We start from the raw sequence: 15,996 nt of genomic DNA, 5'->3' as shown, positions 1-15,996 counted from the left end.
TAAAGTTAAACAGCGTATCAGACTATAATAACAATGAAAATGGTATTTTAAAATCTCATTTAATAATCGAACAGAATTTTTTATACAAGGGAATGCCTGGTTTTACGTGTTTGCGTACAATATCTGCATGTTATGTATTTAAATCAAATTAAATGAGAAGTTAAAAAGATAAGCGTTAAATTTTTGCAACTAATTTTGTGAGTGAAAAGGAAATATTGAATACTGGTGAAGCAGAAAGCCAAAAAAAGGATGTAATACATTTTAATATATAATGCATAACAGGCATTTTTGGTAGTTCTGACCAAATATGTTGTTCCCTTATGTCACAGTTTTTTGTATGATTACTAAATACAAAAATGTGTTACAAAGTGCAGCAAAACACTACAATGCTGTACATTTGAAACTGAAAAATAAGTAAAAGAAACACAGACATTTCTGAGAATAAACTGCTGAAACCTAGGTGCATGTGTATGTGTGACACAGTGTCTGTGTGTTTTGCATACATATAATATAAAACACCATCTGCCAGGACCTGAGGCCGTTCTTGCCCTACTACCCTCCTTGCTTCTCTTCCTTTGGTTCATTTATCTCCTCTACCTCTCATCCCGCTCTCCTACATTGTTATTGCAAACATTTTAAATGCAGAAAAATAATCATTCATACATCTAGAACATATATTACACACAAAGTATAATTACACATTAACACACTCATAATTTATTCACAAACAAAGTGACTGAACACTATGTTTCTCTCTCTCTTGCACAGACACGCACAAATGAGGTTAATGAAGATGAATGTGGGGGCACAGTCCTATCGACATCCTATGTCTCTAATTGTGGCCCTGTTCTTCAAGGACATGGTGGGAAGACAGGCAGGGAGAGGACAGGAATAGATTTGATGAGGAGAAACTGTGGAAATATCATGTGACTTGGAAGAGAGTCTGTCTAATGCCGCGTCAATCTCAATTAGAGGCCGGATCTGACATTAGCGGAACATTTGTATGTGATGAGATGTAAAAGCAGTGATAGCAGAGCGGGATAAGTCTGTGAAAAGAGGAGGAAGACGAAGGAGGATCAGAAGGAGGAGGAGGAGAAGGATGAGGAGGAGGAGCAGATCAGTGATCCAGAACAATGAGCAGACAGAAGACACAAGTTAAGAGTTCGGTCAAACATATAGCCCAGCAGTGCTGCAGCCGTCCTCACACACAAACAGACGCTCACACACACACTCACACGCACACACAAACAATAAAGACATACTTAAATTCTATGAAATGAATGAACCAGGATAACTACCTGGTACGATGGAAACCGTGTCTCTTTCCCAGGAAACAACGCTGACGTACTCCTGCACGGCAGCGGGGATGAGGCACTTGAACACAGCTACGTTGCTCCGCATCGAGCGCTGGTCCGCCACCCGCACAGTGTAGGGCTCCCTGAAAACTACAAAAACACACAAATCATATTGAGACAGCTGATATCTCAAGATTTAAAGAGGCAATAGTATATCCCACCATTGAATAGTTGAGGTGTGGTGACCCATGATAATGTAAATGTTTTTCAGAATAGAGTCATTATAAAGTAAACATACTATCACTGCTATACTTCTATCTTCTATCATCAATCCAGAAAGAAGAAGGACGAACATGATGGCGATATCATCACAATTTGAGTCTCTTTGTTTTCCGAGACAAAAACAATAATCTACTTGCGTTGACATCATCACATTAACACTCCAAAGCAAGACAACCTTTCATCAATTACCACACAATGCTACATTTATACATTGGAAATGACTAGCCTACTCTTGTGCCTCCTCTTTCACCATAACTGCTGCGAGCCGCCATTAAGCAGGATAATCATGGGAATTGTTTTCTAGCTTTAGTGTATTGTCATATTGTCACAATACACCAATCTTCTGCTTTTGCACACAACTTCATAAGCACGCAAACACGTTAGCTGCACATTTTAGGTAAACTGAAGGGTTATTGCTTTAGTTTATGCAGGTTCATGCAATATTTTACACTCTGGTGAATGAGCAGGGACTCATTAGCAAAATCACACGAAAGCTAGGACGTATCCTAAGGTTGCTAAGAAACTGGTTCGGAATCCCTTCCCTGGTAACAGACACGATGACAGCGTGCATACATTTCTGCTGCAAGAGCGAAACACATGCAAGTGTACGGAAATTTGCATCTTCTTTGAACAGATGAGTAGAATAAAAAAACACATCATTTAAGGAACTCTGAAATAATATGATATAAACCACCATGGAATTAGTTCATACAATTGGCAGGTAGCCATAAAGTAGTTTAGGCGAGTCAAATGAGACCCCTGTCAATTATTGTTCAATGGCAGGTCAAGTACAACACAACGGTCACGAGACTGAACCTCAGGACAAAGCGCCCGCATCCTGTCTGACCGTAACCTGTGCACCAGAGCTGGCCCGACAGAGGCCGCTGGCTGCAGGATGTTGGGTTCATGCTAATCCCTCGTCTCCTGAGGCCAGGCTTTTGGGTCATGTGGGAATGAAGGCAGCAACCGGCTGGCATGCAGCTCAGGGCCCTGGCTCAAATCCTCAACTTGGCGCTAGTATTAGTATTAGAATGAATATGAGTATTAGTTCAGGTCGGTGTTGGGAGGCAGAATATGAAAACAGATGTTGACGGCAGGAGGGAAGGGGGAGGGACCAACTGGACTGAATGAATGACGGGAGGGAGGGGACAATAGATGCAGTGTAACTAACATCCAGCTGTGGCTTTGTTCCGGCTGAGGTTTGATGTAACTGTTTGGTAAAGTATCTCTGCTAGTTATAGAGCTGCATAAACCCAAACCCCCAGATGTACTATTTTACTTTAGACGAGGTCTGGCTTATTAAAGCAGCCTCACATGGTCCAATCAATGGAAAGCACCAATTAGGTTTGTTAATGAGAGATAATTAAAGAAGTGTGCTGTGGCTATATTTAGTCTGGCACAAGAGGACAGTTTGAAGAACGAGGAAGCAGGGAGGAGAAGAAGGACAGAAAAGAGAATATGATGGCAACAGAGGCAGCTTTTGGTCAAAATGTCCAAAAATAGACTCCCTATAATATCTACTAGTTATTGGTCAATTATTAGTTTATTTATCCAAGGCTTGAAATGATTACTTTCTTCTCTTTCCTTAACGAAGAAAGGCATGAGATATTGGTATTATCTACAAGATTATATATATATATATATTTACATAAAATCGCTGTTTTAGGTAAGCATATACGCAGCTGTAAAAGACGATTATAAGGTCACTGACATTGAACTGTATCTGCTTTTTACTAGGTGATTAATTGCTTTTCTCACCTTGCTAAGCTTTAAAAAGCATTCCTTGAAAAATATACAAATGGCTTTGAAATTCCTGGTGGCTTTAATTGCACTGACTTTTTAAGAAGTGAAGGACTGTCACCGAGGACGATCTGGTCCTGTGATATATCCCCTTGTTACACCTTTTCCTCCTCGTCTGATCTGGTTGATCTAAAAATCACATTGGCGTTGCTACTAAACTCTAAGTACTGGAGGGGCTGTGTTTTGGATTTCATCTTTCCAGATGGGGCCATGCTGTAGATGCAGCTAAAGGGGTTATGTCGGTATAAAGTGCAGCGGTTCAGCACCAGCTCAGTCAAATAGGTGTGAACGAAGGCCGAGGCCTAGTGTAGTATGTGATGCAGATGTTCTCTCTGTAGACTGTGTTCTAGGTCAATCTGTGTTCAGGTCGAGATGGGCTATTTTAGGGCAGGTGATGCTGTGTGTGGGTAGGGCTTTTTGCAGCTGCCAATCACATCTGCTCTAATTCATGCTTTCACAACTGTCCCTTTTTGCTCCATTCCACATCATGTTGTGTCTAACTTTGGTCTTTTGATCCATAACCCCCCTTGTTTCATCTCCATTTTTCAAATCCGTCTGTCTTGCTTTACTTTCAGGCCAATTCCCTTTCCCGACTACGGTTCCAACTTACCAGCTTTGATGCGGATGTTGGGGCTGCGGATCTTGCCGGCTTGGTTTTCGGCAGTGCAGAAGTAGTCGTTGTCGTGGATGTAGCTGTTGTAGGCTGAGGGCGAGAAGGGGTACAGTTGCAGGGTGCCATTGGCGTGCACATGCCGGATGTGGGGCACGTCGTAGATGTCATCGCCGGTGGCCAGGTACCAGCGCAGTATGGCACTGGGGGTGCCCCCTGCTGGACAGGGCAGGGACACCCCCACCGAGCTGGAGTAGGTTACCCTCTGCAGGGAGGCATTCACAAAGTACAGCCTGGTGGAGCCCACATCCTCACTGTGTACTGCAGAGGCAAACAGACAACACAACATCAGATATCAGGCCGGGGTGGAGGTGAGAGGTCAACGATGAGCACCTGCTATGTACTGTATACAGTCTATAAACACTCAAATAAGAGCTAACAGGATTCCACTGCAACTGATTTAAATCAGTCTGCATCACTTTAATGGACAATAAAATGGACAGAGAGGGAATGTCCTTCAAATGTGTTGCAAAATAATCATAACAAATATATGTCAAATGTCCAGCTGCAAACATCAGTCATGTGATTCAGAAAGCCAGGGATTTGGGCTAAAGCCTGTGATGATTTAGATGGATCGGAGGGAGGAGGAGCCTGTTACCACCGTACAGTGGACACTACACAAACAAAGACAGAGAGAAAGGGAACTCGTTGATAGGTTATGTGATTGGAATTTCTATGCCAGACGCAGAGATTTAAGTCTATTTAATCTCCTTACATATTTAACACACACACATGCGCACGCACACACATGCGCACGCATGTACACACACACACACACACACACACACACACTTCATTGGCACTCAGATTAAACACCAACAGAGAAAGGAGAGTAAGAAGAGGAAAGAAAGTGGGGGGACGTCTCTTAAATTTGGGGTCATAATAGGAAAGATTAGAAGATAAAGAGTGTGGGGGACAGTGCTGACAGCCAGATGTGGATGTTAACCGCCGCTGCTTTTAAATAATATCCTCTAATACACATCACCCCACACATGTTCGCACCAGTTCAGTCCAGCATAGAAAGTCTGTTAAACATCCTGGAAGATACTAAATGATTTTGATCCAAATTGGATGAAATTACCTCTGAGCATACAAGTGGTTATTGTTTAATGCTTGTCAATGTCAATAGTTACTATGTAAAAATAAGTTCAAATTTTCAGTGGTAAAATCTACAAGTTTGAATATATTGATATTACATTTTGATTGATTTACTAATGGTCAACATGAATAACACAATATGTATTTATGATATGAACACTATGGCTGAAACCTATGATTGTCATTTCTTTATATGAATCAAATTATAATTTTAAATAGACACAGAGGTACAGATACATTTAATGTCTGCAGATAGAAGTTACCTTGATTGACAATTTCATTATTTGTCATTATCAGCTCGCTCTTTACGATGGATATTATGCTGCATCAGCTGAATGATGGTTTCGAACTCGGAACTTAGTCAAATCATTTTTGAATACTCATTGAATCTTGCTGGAAGGTTGAGGAAACACTACAAGAGAGGAAACATTCCTGTTGTTCACACTGTTATTAGGTTTTCACAGGTACACAAAGAACAGTACCCAAAATAGGCCTAGTTGTGAAAATGAAAACCATCTGTGTGAACAGTGACTGTTCGGTTTGTCCTATTGATGCAGAGAATCACAAAGTCCATCAGACATTGACCTTCTACACTAAAATCAAACAAAAGAAATAACGAGTGAGAGCAAATAACATATCTGACCATCAAAATATTATGACTTAGTTTAAGCCGTGTCTTTGATGAAGTGAGATTTTAAGTGTGATGTACACAGAAAAATCTAAACAGAATAAATCACCACCAATAGTGTCACTGCTGAGTGTCACTAAGCTCCAACCGGCCAAAGGAAGACGCTTCCATCCAGGAGGGTTCGTTAATAACTCCAGCTTACTTCCAAAGAAGTGCTACTATCTCTACTAGACTAGAGATTGATAAAGCTGGACGGAATGGTACAGATGGTATATGAAAATGTGTCTGGCAGTCCAGTGGTGGGCTGCAAAAACCAGGTCAGACTCCCTCCCCTTTGCAGATTACTGATAATGGCCCCTGAGCATAAAGCCCATATTAAAGATTGCAATATCTATAATCTCCCAATGGGGGGACAGGACTAAAGTGGAGGAGTGAGGGGGTCACCCTGAGAGCTGGGTGGGGAGGGGGGCTGGGCAGCAGGAGAGCCTCTCATACAGTAGATTATATGGCCTGGGGGCGCAGGCACTGGGGGCTGGGGAGCAATGGGACTGATGGAGCGGGAAGTGGAATAGAAAGGGGATCAGAGCAAACTCCCACCACTCAGACCCAGTCAAAACCAGGCAAACTACACATGAACTTTACACACATAGACGCATGCACACACACACACACACACACACACACACACACACACACACACACACACACAGACACACACACTCCAAAAGCAGCTCTGAGCACTCAAACTGGGAGGAGACAGAGCGAGTTGCCATGGTGGCACTGGCACTTGAAAGCTGTGAGTGAATAAAAAACACAATGCAACAATTTAACCTAACAACAGTGACCCTCTGAACAATCTAAATTTAGAAACTTAAAGTCACCAAAACCCCAATTCAATCACAGTGTCTCCTAGATGTGCAAGTCTTAAAAGCATATGCTAAAAATAAGCAAGTAGTCATTTACAGAAGGTGTGTATACAATACAATTTGGTAAAACAATTGTGTCAATGCTTGAGCCACGGGAACTGGCAAGGCCGGTCCGCTATAGGATGAAAAAACGCTGTTTGGTTTGGTGGCGTGGTCAGGCATATCACACTGTGTGCACTCCGAAACTCAACTGGCACAGGTCCGGTTGGTGCCAAACTGGCGGACTTTCCAGTCCATTTAAAAGCAACAGACATTACATACCACCTGTGCCAACCTGTACAGACGGCTTGAGTGGCAAGAAAACAAAAATGCCACATGTAGCAACAGGGAGGTTAACGACTGCATGCTCAACACATCTTTCTCATGGCTGAATGCAAATGGGAAGTACTGAGAAGTCAAGTCAACCATGAGAATCAAGGTGGGCCAGTGACACTAGTGCTATACTCACCAAAACAACACGCAACTTGTCTGCATGTTTTGTTGAACATATCTATAACACCTCAAACACCCCACGCTGATCAAAGTTAGCCATTATGACCACAACACCATGACATATGGGAATTATTCACCTCGTGTAACAGCTACGTTTTAACAAAGGAACAGACACATTAAATGTTAGGTGGTCAAAACGGAGTTCAGAGCATTTATATTGCCTCCACACGGCTCTCAACATGGAGACAGTTGGCTGGCAGCTAGCAGCTACCGGTGCTAACAGCCCTAATAGCACAAACATTGGCAACATTGCTGAGAGATAACAACTTTACCTGAGAAGGAGCGTCAGCGGTAAGCGCTGCGTTTAGCGAGCCAGCAACAGAGAGACCGAGGACACGAAAATGCACGAGCGACAGGCCGACGACGACTCCTGCTGCGGTGAAACGATGAGGCTTCCTACTCCGCCTCTGATTGGCTAACACGCATTGACTATGTTAGATACAGCGGGTCATACCTTTGCTGATAGAAAATAATACCTTCAGAGAAACTAAGTTGACAACTCACAGAATTGGAGAAGAACTTTATGCTTTGCCCAGGTAGCTAATGTTCCACAAGGCCTATATATTTATAATACAAATAGTTGTATTGATAAAACCTTTAACATAAGCTCAAGTCATGCAATCTAACTAACATTAAACTGGTTTTGTTTTGTTTTTAAGCATTTAAATTACCACCATTCAATAAAAACAAAGTTTATTGATTGGATCTTAGAGGGTTTATGTTGATTACAGTTAACATCTTGTCAAACCAGAATGCTCCCAGACTAACTTACAACCAGGTACTACAGTTGATCCACAGCAGGTAGTGGTTAAAACTTAAACTTCTTAGAATTCCATACATAACAGCCACTATGTGACAGTATTAAGAGTTTGGTTTCACTGGTAAGATAATGTAGACAACGCATATAACAGATATATTCTTATCAACTTCTTATGAAAAGATAAAAAATATAACACAATATACCGCTGAACTTGAGCACTACAAAGAGTCTCTGCATTGTTATCCATGTCTTCAGTTGCATTCCCACGTTGAATTGGCAACAATAAACTATGTGCTATAAATGTAAAGATACAGTGCAGTAACAAATCTACCTTAGCAGGTCCTTGTTTTGATGACACAAACAGACCGGCTGTGCAGCCTCGTGCATGTTAGCGTGAGCTTGCCCCACTGGCCCGCAACTCTGCACTTAGCTCACTCATATGGTGGTTACGGCTGATTAAGCCATCTCTAGGGCTGCAAACTATTTATTTTCATTAATGAGTAATTCATCAATTTGTGATCATTCATTTAGACTTTAAAACATCACAAAATAGTCAAATAAGGTAAATTACAAGTTCCCAGAACATCTTGTTTGGTCCAAGCAAGAATTAAAAACCCAAAGATATGCTTCTTACACCAATAGAAAACCGAGAACATTTGAAAATCCTCCTATGAAAAAAGCTGGAAGCAGAGAATGTAGTGCTAAAACACTCAATTGTTTGTCAAAATAGTTTGCGATACATTTTCGAATGACTGACTAATATCAATTAACTAATTGTTTCAGCTCAACGTTCATCTGTGCTTTTTTACCTAATAGAAATACGATGAAACCTGCAAGTGAACTTTAACAATTTGAGACAACTGTATGCCACGCACATGCACCATGTGTGCAGTTGTTCATTTCAGTGACACAGCCTTTCTCAGTGATGCATATGCATAAAGATCTGACCCCAACAGCGTGTGGACAGTCAGTGCCCTGATAGCGGCATTGACCAAAGCTGTATGGGTCCCTGTGTTGCTGCTGCTGCTGTTGGTCCCTTGCATCCATGCAGGTGGCTTCATCGGCCTCGTTCAGACACAGCACCAGAGAGAAAGCCAGCCCTCACCGGAAAGCGTTGAAGCACTGACGGCCCTGCTGGAGCTAAAGCTTAGGCTGTCAGAGTTGGAGCCACTATTTCATACATCCTGCCAGAACGCCATGCATGAATATGTATGTCACAGAGGCAGAAGTCATAACCTATGCAAGGTTTCATCATGCATAATGCAGCTGATCTACGCCTCTCCAGGATGTGAGTGTGCATAGAAGTGTACACACACACACACACACATACACACACACAACTGTATTGTGATGAGGAAGTAAACAAACCCAGAACCCCCAATGTTTCACATACACACATTCTCACACCCAGAGCTCCCTGAGCCCAACCTGAGGCGTAATGCCTCCACATGTTCTTCCTCTTCTTGTCTCACCTATCTCCATCTTTCCAATCCACTCTCACGGTAAAACCATTTTTCACAGCATTTCTTTATCGGATTTTGTGAATGGATCGTGGTAAAGGTCCAGAGTAGGACTCAACAAAAGACAAGCACATCAGCCATGTGAACCGTCAAAACACTGTAACTCCTGTCATGCCGCCTCCCCTTCATTCACCCTTCAGGTGTTTTTTGGGACAGAAAGTTGCAAGGGATGTTTCCGATAAGACCATTGAAACTGTGTGTGGAAACATATGGCAGAAGATGAAGAAGTGGGAGGAGACCTGCCGTAAGAACGGGTGTGAATTGAATATTGGTGGGATGCAAGGGGATGAAGATAGGTGTAAGTTTATGGATAATCCTCAGGGGGTTTGGCATAAGTAGGTGGTTGATGGGTGGAAAAGTAGGGGGGGGGGAGGTTGCTGGTCTTACATCTAATCAAGAAAGGGGTCTTAGTGCTCCCCACCTACTGTCTTTCTGTACACCCTGTCCCCAACAATCTGCTCTCCACCCCCCCACCCCCCCCCCCCCCCACACACACACACACACCTCCAAACACCACCCCTAAACCCCTCCACCCCCTTCCCTCCGGCCTGTGCTGTGTCAGTGAAAAAAAAAGTGTGCTACTTCAGCAGTCCCCTGGGACCTGCTCCCCCTCACATCAAAGCAGCCAGTTTCTCTCTTAATGTGAATATCAAATCTGTGGATCACAAGTCCCAGCACAGTCTGCATAAACTGCCCCTCCCCCAACCTTTAATTCTGCCTAGTGATGAGGGAGAGAGAGGGAGGGGAGTTACTGCGAGAGGAAGCGATGGAGGGAGGGAGAGATGGAGAGAGAGATGGAGATAGAGAGAGAGATCCAACAAAAACAACTACTTGCTTCATAGATTTGACATTTGCTGAACGCACCCTCCTTCTGAAAATGTGCAGCCCCAGCATCCAATAAAATTTGGAGGAGGTCTGGCTCAATTTAGCAGTTCTAGTGAGGGGGGAAAAAAACATTTCTTACTGTCGACGCCATTCATTTGCATCTTTTTTTTTGGTCTTATTTTAAATAATTAGTACTTATTCATAATCTCGTTTAAGGACGAATGGGAGAGCCCGGCTGCCAGTGACAGAGCTGTGACATCCCGGTGAGCTGGGATGTGCAATGAGCTCCGTTTCTCTGCTGACGGTCTCACACCAGCACACTTTGCCCACCATTAGACAACAACATTGATTGATTTTGTCTTTGCTGATTTGTGAAGAATAATTAACATTTGTGTTGTTTATTACATTTAAATTCTGGTTATTGGAGTGAAAAGTGTAAAAGATGTAGAGCAAGTTGTTTGATCAATAAGCCGGCATTAGTATTTTCTGTTTAAAAAAATGGCCAGCATTAGTGGCCATGTCTTTAGTTCATATTATTGTTGAAGCACAGTACCCTAATTTTCAATGAAAATAATCTGAATCATGTCCTGAAAGGACCACATTACAGCAAAAGTCACACTGAGTGCTTGGTATTTCTCCTTTAACCCTCTTTAAGATGGGTGTTTTCGGCAAATTAAATAATGCCGGGTTTGAGCTGGTAAAAAATGTAGGCCTGTGCCACACCTGAGTAATGATTGGCACCCCTGTGGACCACACAGCTCTGTCATTCAGTGGTGACTATAGCTCAGATTGCAGCTTTAATTGTGCAGCCTTGCAAAGACAGCACAGGGAATTGGACTGGGGAGGGAAAGAGGGGGGTGAGGGGTATTTTTGCATATTTCTATTTGTAGAGGGTGAACAGTGGAGAGGACAAGAGTGTACCAGGGTGAGGGATCACCTTATTGCTTTAAATTAAAATCCAAGTGATATTTTTGGAATATTATACAAATCTATTTATTTATTAAATTTTGTTTAAAATATAAAATGTTAAATTCATGCTCAGAGTGGGCCTACAGCAGGCCTGTTTGATAACCTGGATTTTATTCTCTGCAATCCACAATTACTTAAATACAATCTGTGAATTTAATTTCAAATAAAAGAAGACAACACAAACACACGTTTTTTTGTTTTGACATGACTAATTAAAAATCATTAAAAAATCCTTTAATCAGGTATAATATTTTAAATTGCAGCAGAAAAATTATAGGCATTGTGCTCTAATTGGTTATTGGTTATTAACTGTTATTACCCTTCAAGCTTTCCCCCCTAAGATCCGTTAATAACCCCTCACTGCCTCTGCCTCAACAACATTTAATCAGAAATCTTGTGGGAAAATTTAAATATATTTTAAAAATCTTGCACATAAATAAATGATTGATCTTCCAATTTAGCTTCTGCAGAAATAAGAAAAGTGTCCAACATGTAACAACAACACCAAGAGGGGTGTCCCCGTCACTCCTCCGCGCGCTTGCCAACACACACACACACACACACACACACACACACACACGCACACGCACGCACACGCGCGCAAACACGAGCCATGAAGCACGCGCTGGCACACGCGCGAGCACGACGGCGGGGTCCAGGTGCGCTATTAGTGAGGAACATGACCGGGCAAGTCTATAATTTGCACCCACGCCCCTGGACTTTCTCATTTGGTGAAATAAATTTGCGCGTATTAATAAGATTCCGCAAAACCCACAGCGGCTCTGAAATCACAGCTTTCCAGTTGAATAATTGCTTTAAATCAATAGCAAATATTGGGAAACTTAGAGAATTTAAAAGAGTTAAGGACAGCTACATGAACAACAAACACGAGCAACACATATGTGACTAACTGTTAATTGTTATTCGCCGATATAAAAAAGGAGAGGCTTATTCAGTGAGTGCGAAAATGCCAGAACTTAAAATGGCCTATTTTAATCATCTCGTTTGCATCGAGAACAGCCATATTCTCCTTCCAGCCAACCCACCATGCCCCAGACTTTCTGCTAAGTAAAGGTTCACCCTCTCAGGCCCTGTGCTATGAGGACAAACATGTAAACATGCCTCAAAACAGGCTGGCTATATACACAACGGCCTCTCACGTGGAGATAGTGTTGAATTCATGTTATTTTCGACGCAGATTTATTCAGGATTATTATAATGCACTGTAATAGCAGAAGATCAACTTTGCAGTGGGGTCGAGGATTTACTGCATATACTGAACAAAAAAGAATCCATTCAAACAAACAACCCGCCTTCTTGATTTATAAACACAATTAAACAAAGGAGAAATTACGGGGACTAAATGATTTAAATAAGGAGGATAAATCTGAATGCGCCAATTAAGGCCTTCATGTGGGAGTAGATCTATTAAACTATTAAGGCCGTTGTGGAGAAAAAAAGGGGCCGGTTTTTTTTGCAATCCAATTTAAAATGGAAACAATTTGTCATCACACAGACAACGAATTAAAACCCTAAACATCTCATCCTAAATGAAAAGAGCATCTCTTTGGAATGAAGCGCTCGTGCCAAATAGAGTCCATGAAAACAGCTGCAATTAGCAAATGCTACACAATGAGAGCATCAAGATATCAAAAATCACAAGAATTTCCATCAAAACTTTACAGAACTGCTACATTTTTCAGTGAACTTGCTCTAAAATTCGTAATCAATTGATGCAATTGCAGGCCGATACATGTTTTCATTTTTCTCACACCCTCCCTCAGTATTTGCACCTCATTCTCCCTATTCAGCCATTTTACATATTCATAACCGGAGTTGGTAATGCGAAAACAATCCGTGCTATCAGCACCATCTGAGGCCGCTGCACAAAACCCCAAAACAGTCAGGTGAAAAAACACAATCACTGTACACCTCTACTTTCACAATATTTCTACCAGTTAGGCTAAAGTAGGTTTGTACATTTTGATTTAAATAATATTTTCATTTATATCAATTCCTCATCACAGGGCATCCGATGAGACATCAAAGCACGAGCCACGCACATCATTCACCGCCACAAATCAATTGAACATTCGATTAATTATCACTTTTCATTCAACTTAAACAACAGCAAGACTCCAGCACTCGCCACACAGCATTTGGAATATTTGCAGCATTTCTTTTTCTCTTACCTTCTTGGAGAGAGTACAGCAGGAGTAAAGTTACAAGCCACATGCCATAAATAGCAGGTATATTTTTCAGGAATATTTGGCAATCCTGGCAAGTGTGAGGCGCGGTTTTTTGGCCAGGCGGGTCTCCGTGCTGGACAGGCGACTGTGCTCCCCGGAGGTCTCTCCAGCCCTGCTGCCCCGCTAAGCATGGAGGGGAAATGAGAGGCGCTTCAGCCCCGCCCATGTCCCTCCTCTCTTCCCAAGACTACTGTGCATACAAATCCATCCTCACCGCACTAATCAAACACCGCGGAACGACGGGTCACCGCAAAGCCGAGAGTTGATGTGAGCTAAACAGTGGATTTCGGTCTAAATGGGTCCGAATTGCCAGTTTGTGTGAGTGGTGGAGCTGCGCAGACAGATCTGTTGGCACCTTGGAGAGAGCGCACCCACCTGTGCGCCCCTGATGACCGCGTTTCTTTGCGCAATATGGATCTACAAAAACTGCTCAGGTTGCTGCGGAGACTCTGAAAATATAATTACGTTTTTTTTTCCCCCTCTGAGTTTGGGCCTTAATCAGAGGGACGTGGAGCTACAACACATACTAATGAATGCCTTTCTTTGTCTTTCGGAGCCATGGAACGTGCGCAGACATTTGCGCACAGATATGCACTGCAGATAGAGAGGAGGAGAGAGAAAGAGAGTAGCGGGGTGTGGGGCATGACACTTTCACACAGCAGGTGAATAACACAGCAGGTAAATCAAAGCTATTGTCAAAGGTTTCAGCGGATCCTTAAAGCATTGCGTGCAACTTTCTACATGGCTATTTTTTCCCCATTTCATCCTGCTCTCTGTTGCGCTCCCCTGCATAAGCATAAATTAGGACGGGGAGAGTCAGGACACTCCCAGTTCATAGAATATTTAAAGTCACTGAGGATGCCAGTGGAGGATCTGAGAAGTGATCGTCTGCTGCAGCAGCCGCACAACCTACAGGCATAGAGAGACCAGTGAATCCAAATAAAATGGGTTTTTATTGGCCATTTATGTTCATTCCGTGTAATTTTGGTCTGATTGATAAAGTCTTGACTGGCAGTGCGTTTTTCTACACTGTGGTCTTCAATAAAAGTACATATTTAGGCATTATGTTGCAGCCCAAGTATTCACACACACACCTTTACGCGTGTATATGAACACTGGACAGCTCCCGAGGTGAAGTGAATCAGATGGTGTTGGAAGGAGATTTTCTACATCACAAACGATCAAATGAATAACTGACTCGTATTTGTAAACACGTGATTCATTATGGTCTAAACATGTGAAACGGTTCGTCATTTAAAATGACCTTAATCATTTGTTTGTTCACAAGTTAAATACAGCTTCTGATGAAAATTTAACGTGTTCTGCCCACATTTAAGAAAACATAATAACCCAATCAATGAATAGAGGCATCTAGACATGCGCAGGTCTAGTGGATGCCCGTGTGCCGGATGCCACTCATTGAAAACTTGGTTGCCTTTCAACTTAAACATCTTGAAGAAGAGGTCAGCGTCGCCTTCTCGCCTCTCCTCACGCTGCATCTGGTGTGACCAGAGGTTCACGCTTCTGACTCCACACGCGGGTCACTGCTGACATCTGCTGGTGAGACTCACTCATGCACGTGGGCACATTTCTGCACCAGGATTTAGTTTGAGTGATTGTGTACTTCCGGGCACTTAAAAACAACACCAAAAGAGGTCTCATGGGATGTGACTGCACCAATAATATAATTATTTAATAGAAATACTAAAATGTTGAGGTGAAGATTTCCTTTTATATGAATTTCATTAAGTCTGTACTGTATTTTATAGAACACGTAAAGGGAGGAAGGAGCATCATGTGGAACAGGATGCAATATTGTAAGGATGAAACTATCTGAGCTCATGTACAAAGTTTTGCATTTTCAGTGCAAAAATCCCGTCACTTCCATGCAACATGTTTTATTGGATAATTCATGTATTGCCAACAGCAAAACTTGAACATAACAATTCCAACCTATAATATGACCACAGACCTCTGAGCAATTCCTCCCTCCCTCGCCGTCCAAATAGAGGTTGAGTGTTGGAGTCAATGGGAAGTACAACTTAATTAAGTTGAAGTAGATTAAATTTTGCACATTAAATAAAAAATAATGCTTAAAATGGACGGAGCAGAGGCAGAGATACACTGACCTTTAGTCCTGTAAGGCGACAAAACACAGTATACTATGCACTTACCATGATGCCACTTGATAATGTTTATTATTAGACTTCCCCTGAATGCAAACATGTGTATTGTCTATAAATTGAGATGACCTGATGACATCATCAAGAGGCATCTTCTCAAAATTGAAAAAAGCTGCCCCTTCAAAGTGAGCATTTTTCAGCAGTAATTTTGGAGAGGCGTACGCTCTGTTGGCCAGGTTCCTGTGTAGTCGTCTGTTGTCATTGTTTTTTCTCCCTCAGCCCAACAGGAAGAGTCCAATCAACACTAGCGTTGCACTTTTTAATACAAACAACAGGACAGGACAGATTGTATTCAAAAC

The 15,996-nt window shown here is 42.2% G+C and overlaps 1 protein-coding gene across 4 annotated transcripts in view; it reads right to left on the bottom strand.

The window, feature by feature from the left end:
• The window catches only part of LOC137802435 (cell adhesion molecule DSCAML1-like), a 53,077-nt gene extending 39,397 nt beyond the window's left edge, over positions 1-13,680 (bottom strand). For 2 of the 4 annotated variants that reach the window (XM_068600287.1, XM_068600288.1), the window contains exons 1-3: positions 13,458-13,680; positions 3,988-4,308; positions 1,299-1,445 (exon numbers count right to left, since the gene is read on the bottom strand). In XM_068600287.1, coding sequence (XP_068456388.1) covers positions 1,299-1,445; positions 3,988-4,308; positions 13,458-13,680 — 691 coding nt within the window. The remainder of the gene's footprint in view (positions 1-1,298; positions 1,446-3,987; positions 4,309-13,457) is intronic. The other 2 variants (XM_068600290.1, XM_068600289.1) reach the window with 1 other exon arrangement.
• Between the last annotated feature and the right edge of the window lie 2,316 nt (positions 13,681-15,996).

This window comes from Clinocottus analis, unplaced genomic scaffold (genome assembly GCF_023055335.1).
Source record: "Clinocottus analis isolate CAN_PGR_092001 unplaced genomic scaffold, fCliAna1.0.p SCAF_5, whole genome shotgun sequence".
NCBI classification, from domain to species: Eukaryota; Metazoa; Chordata; class Actinopteri; order Perciformes; family Cottidae; genus Clinocottus; species Clinocottus analis.
This window is presented reverse-complemented; position numbering and strand designations above follow the sequence as displayed.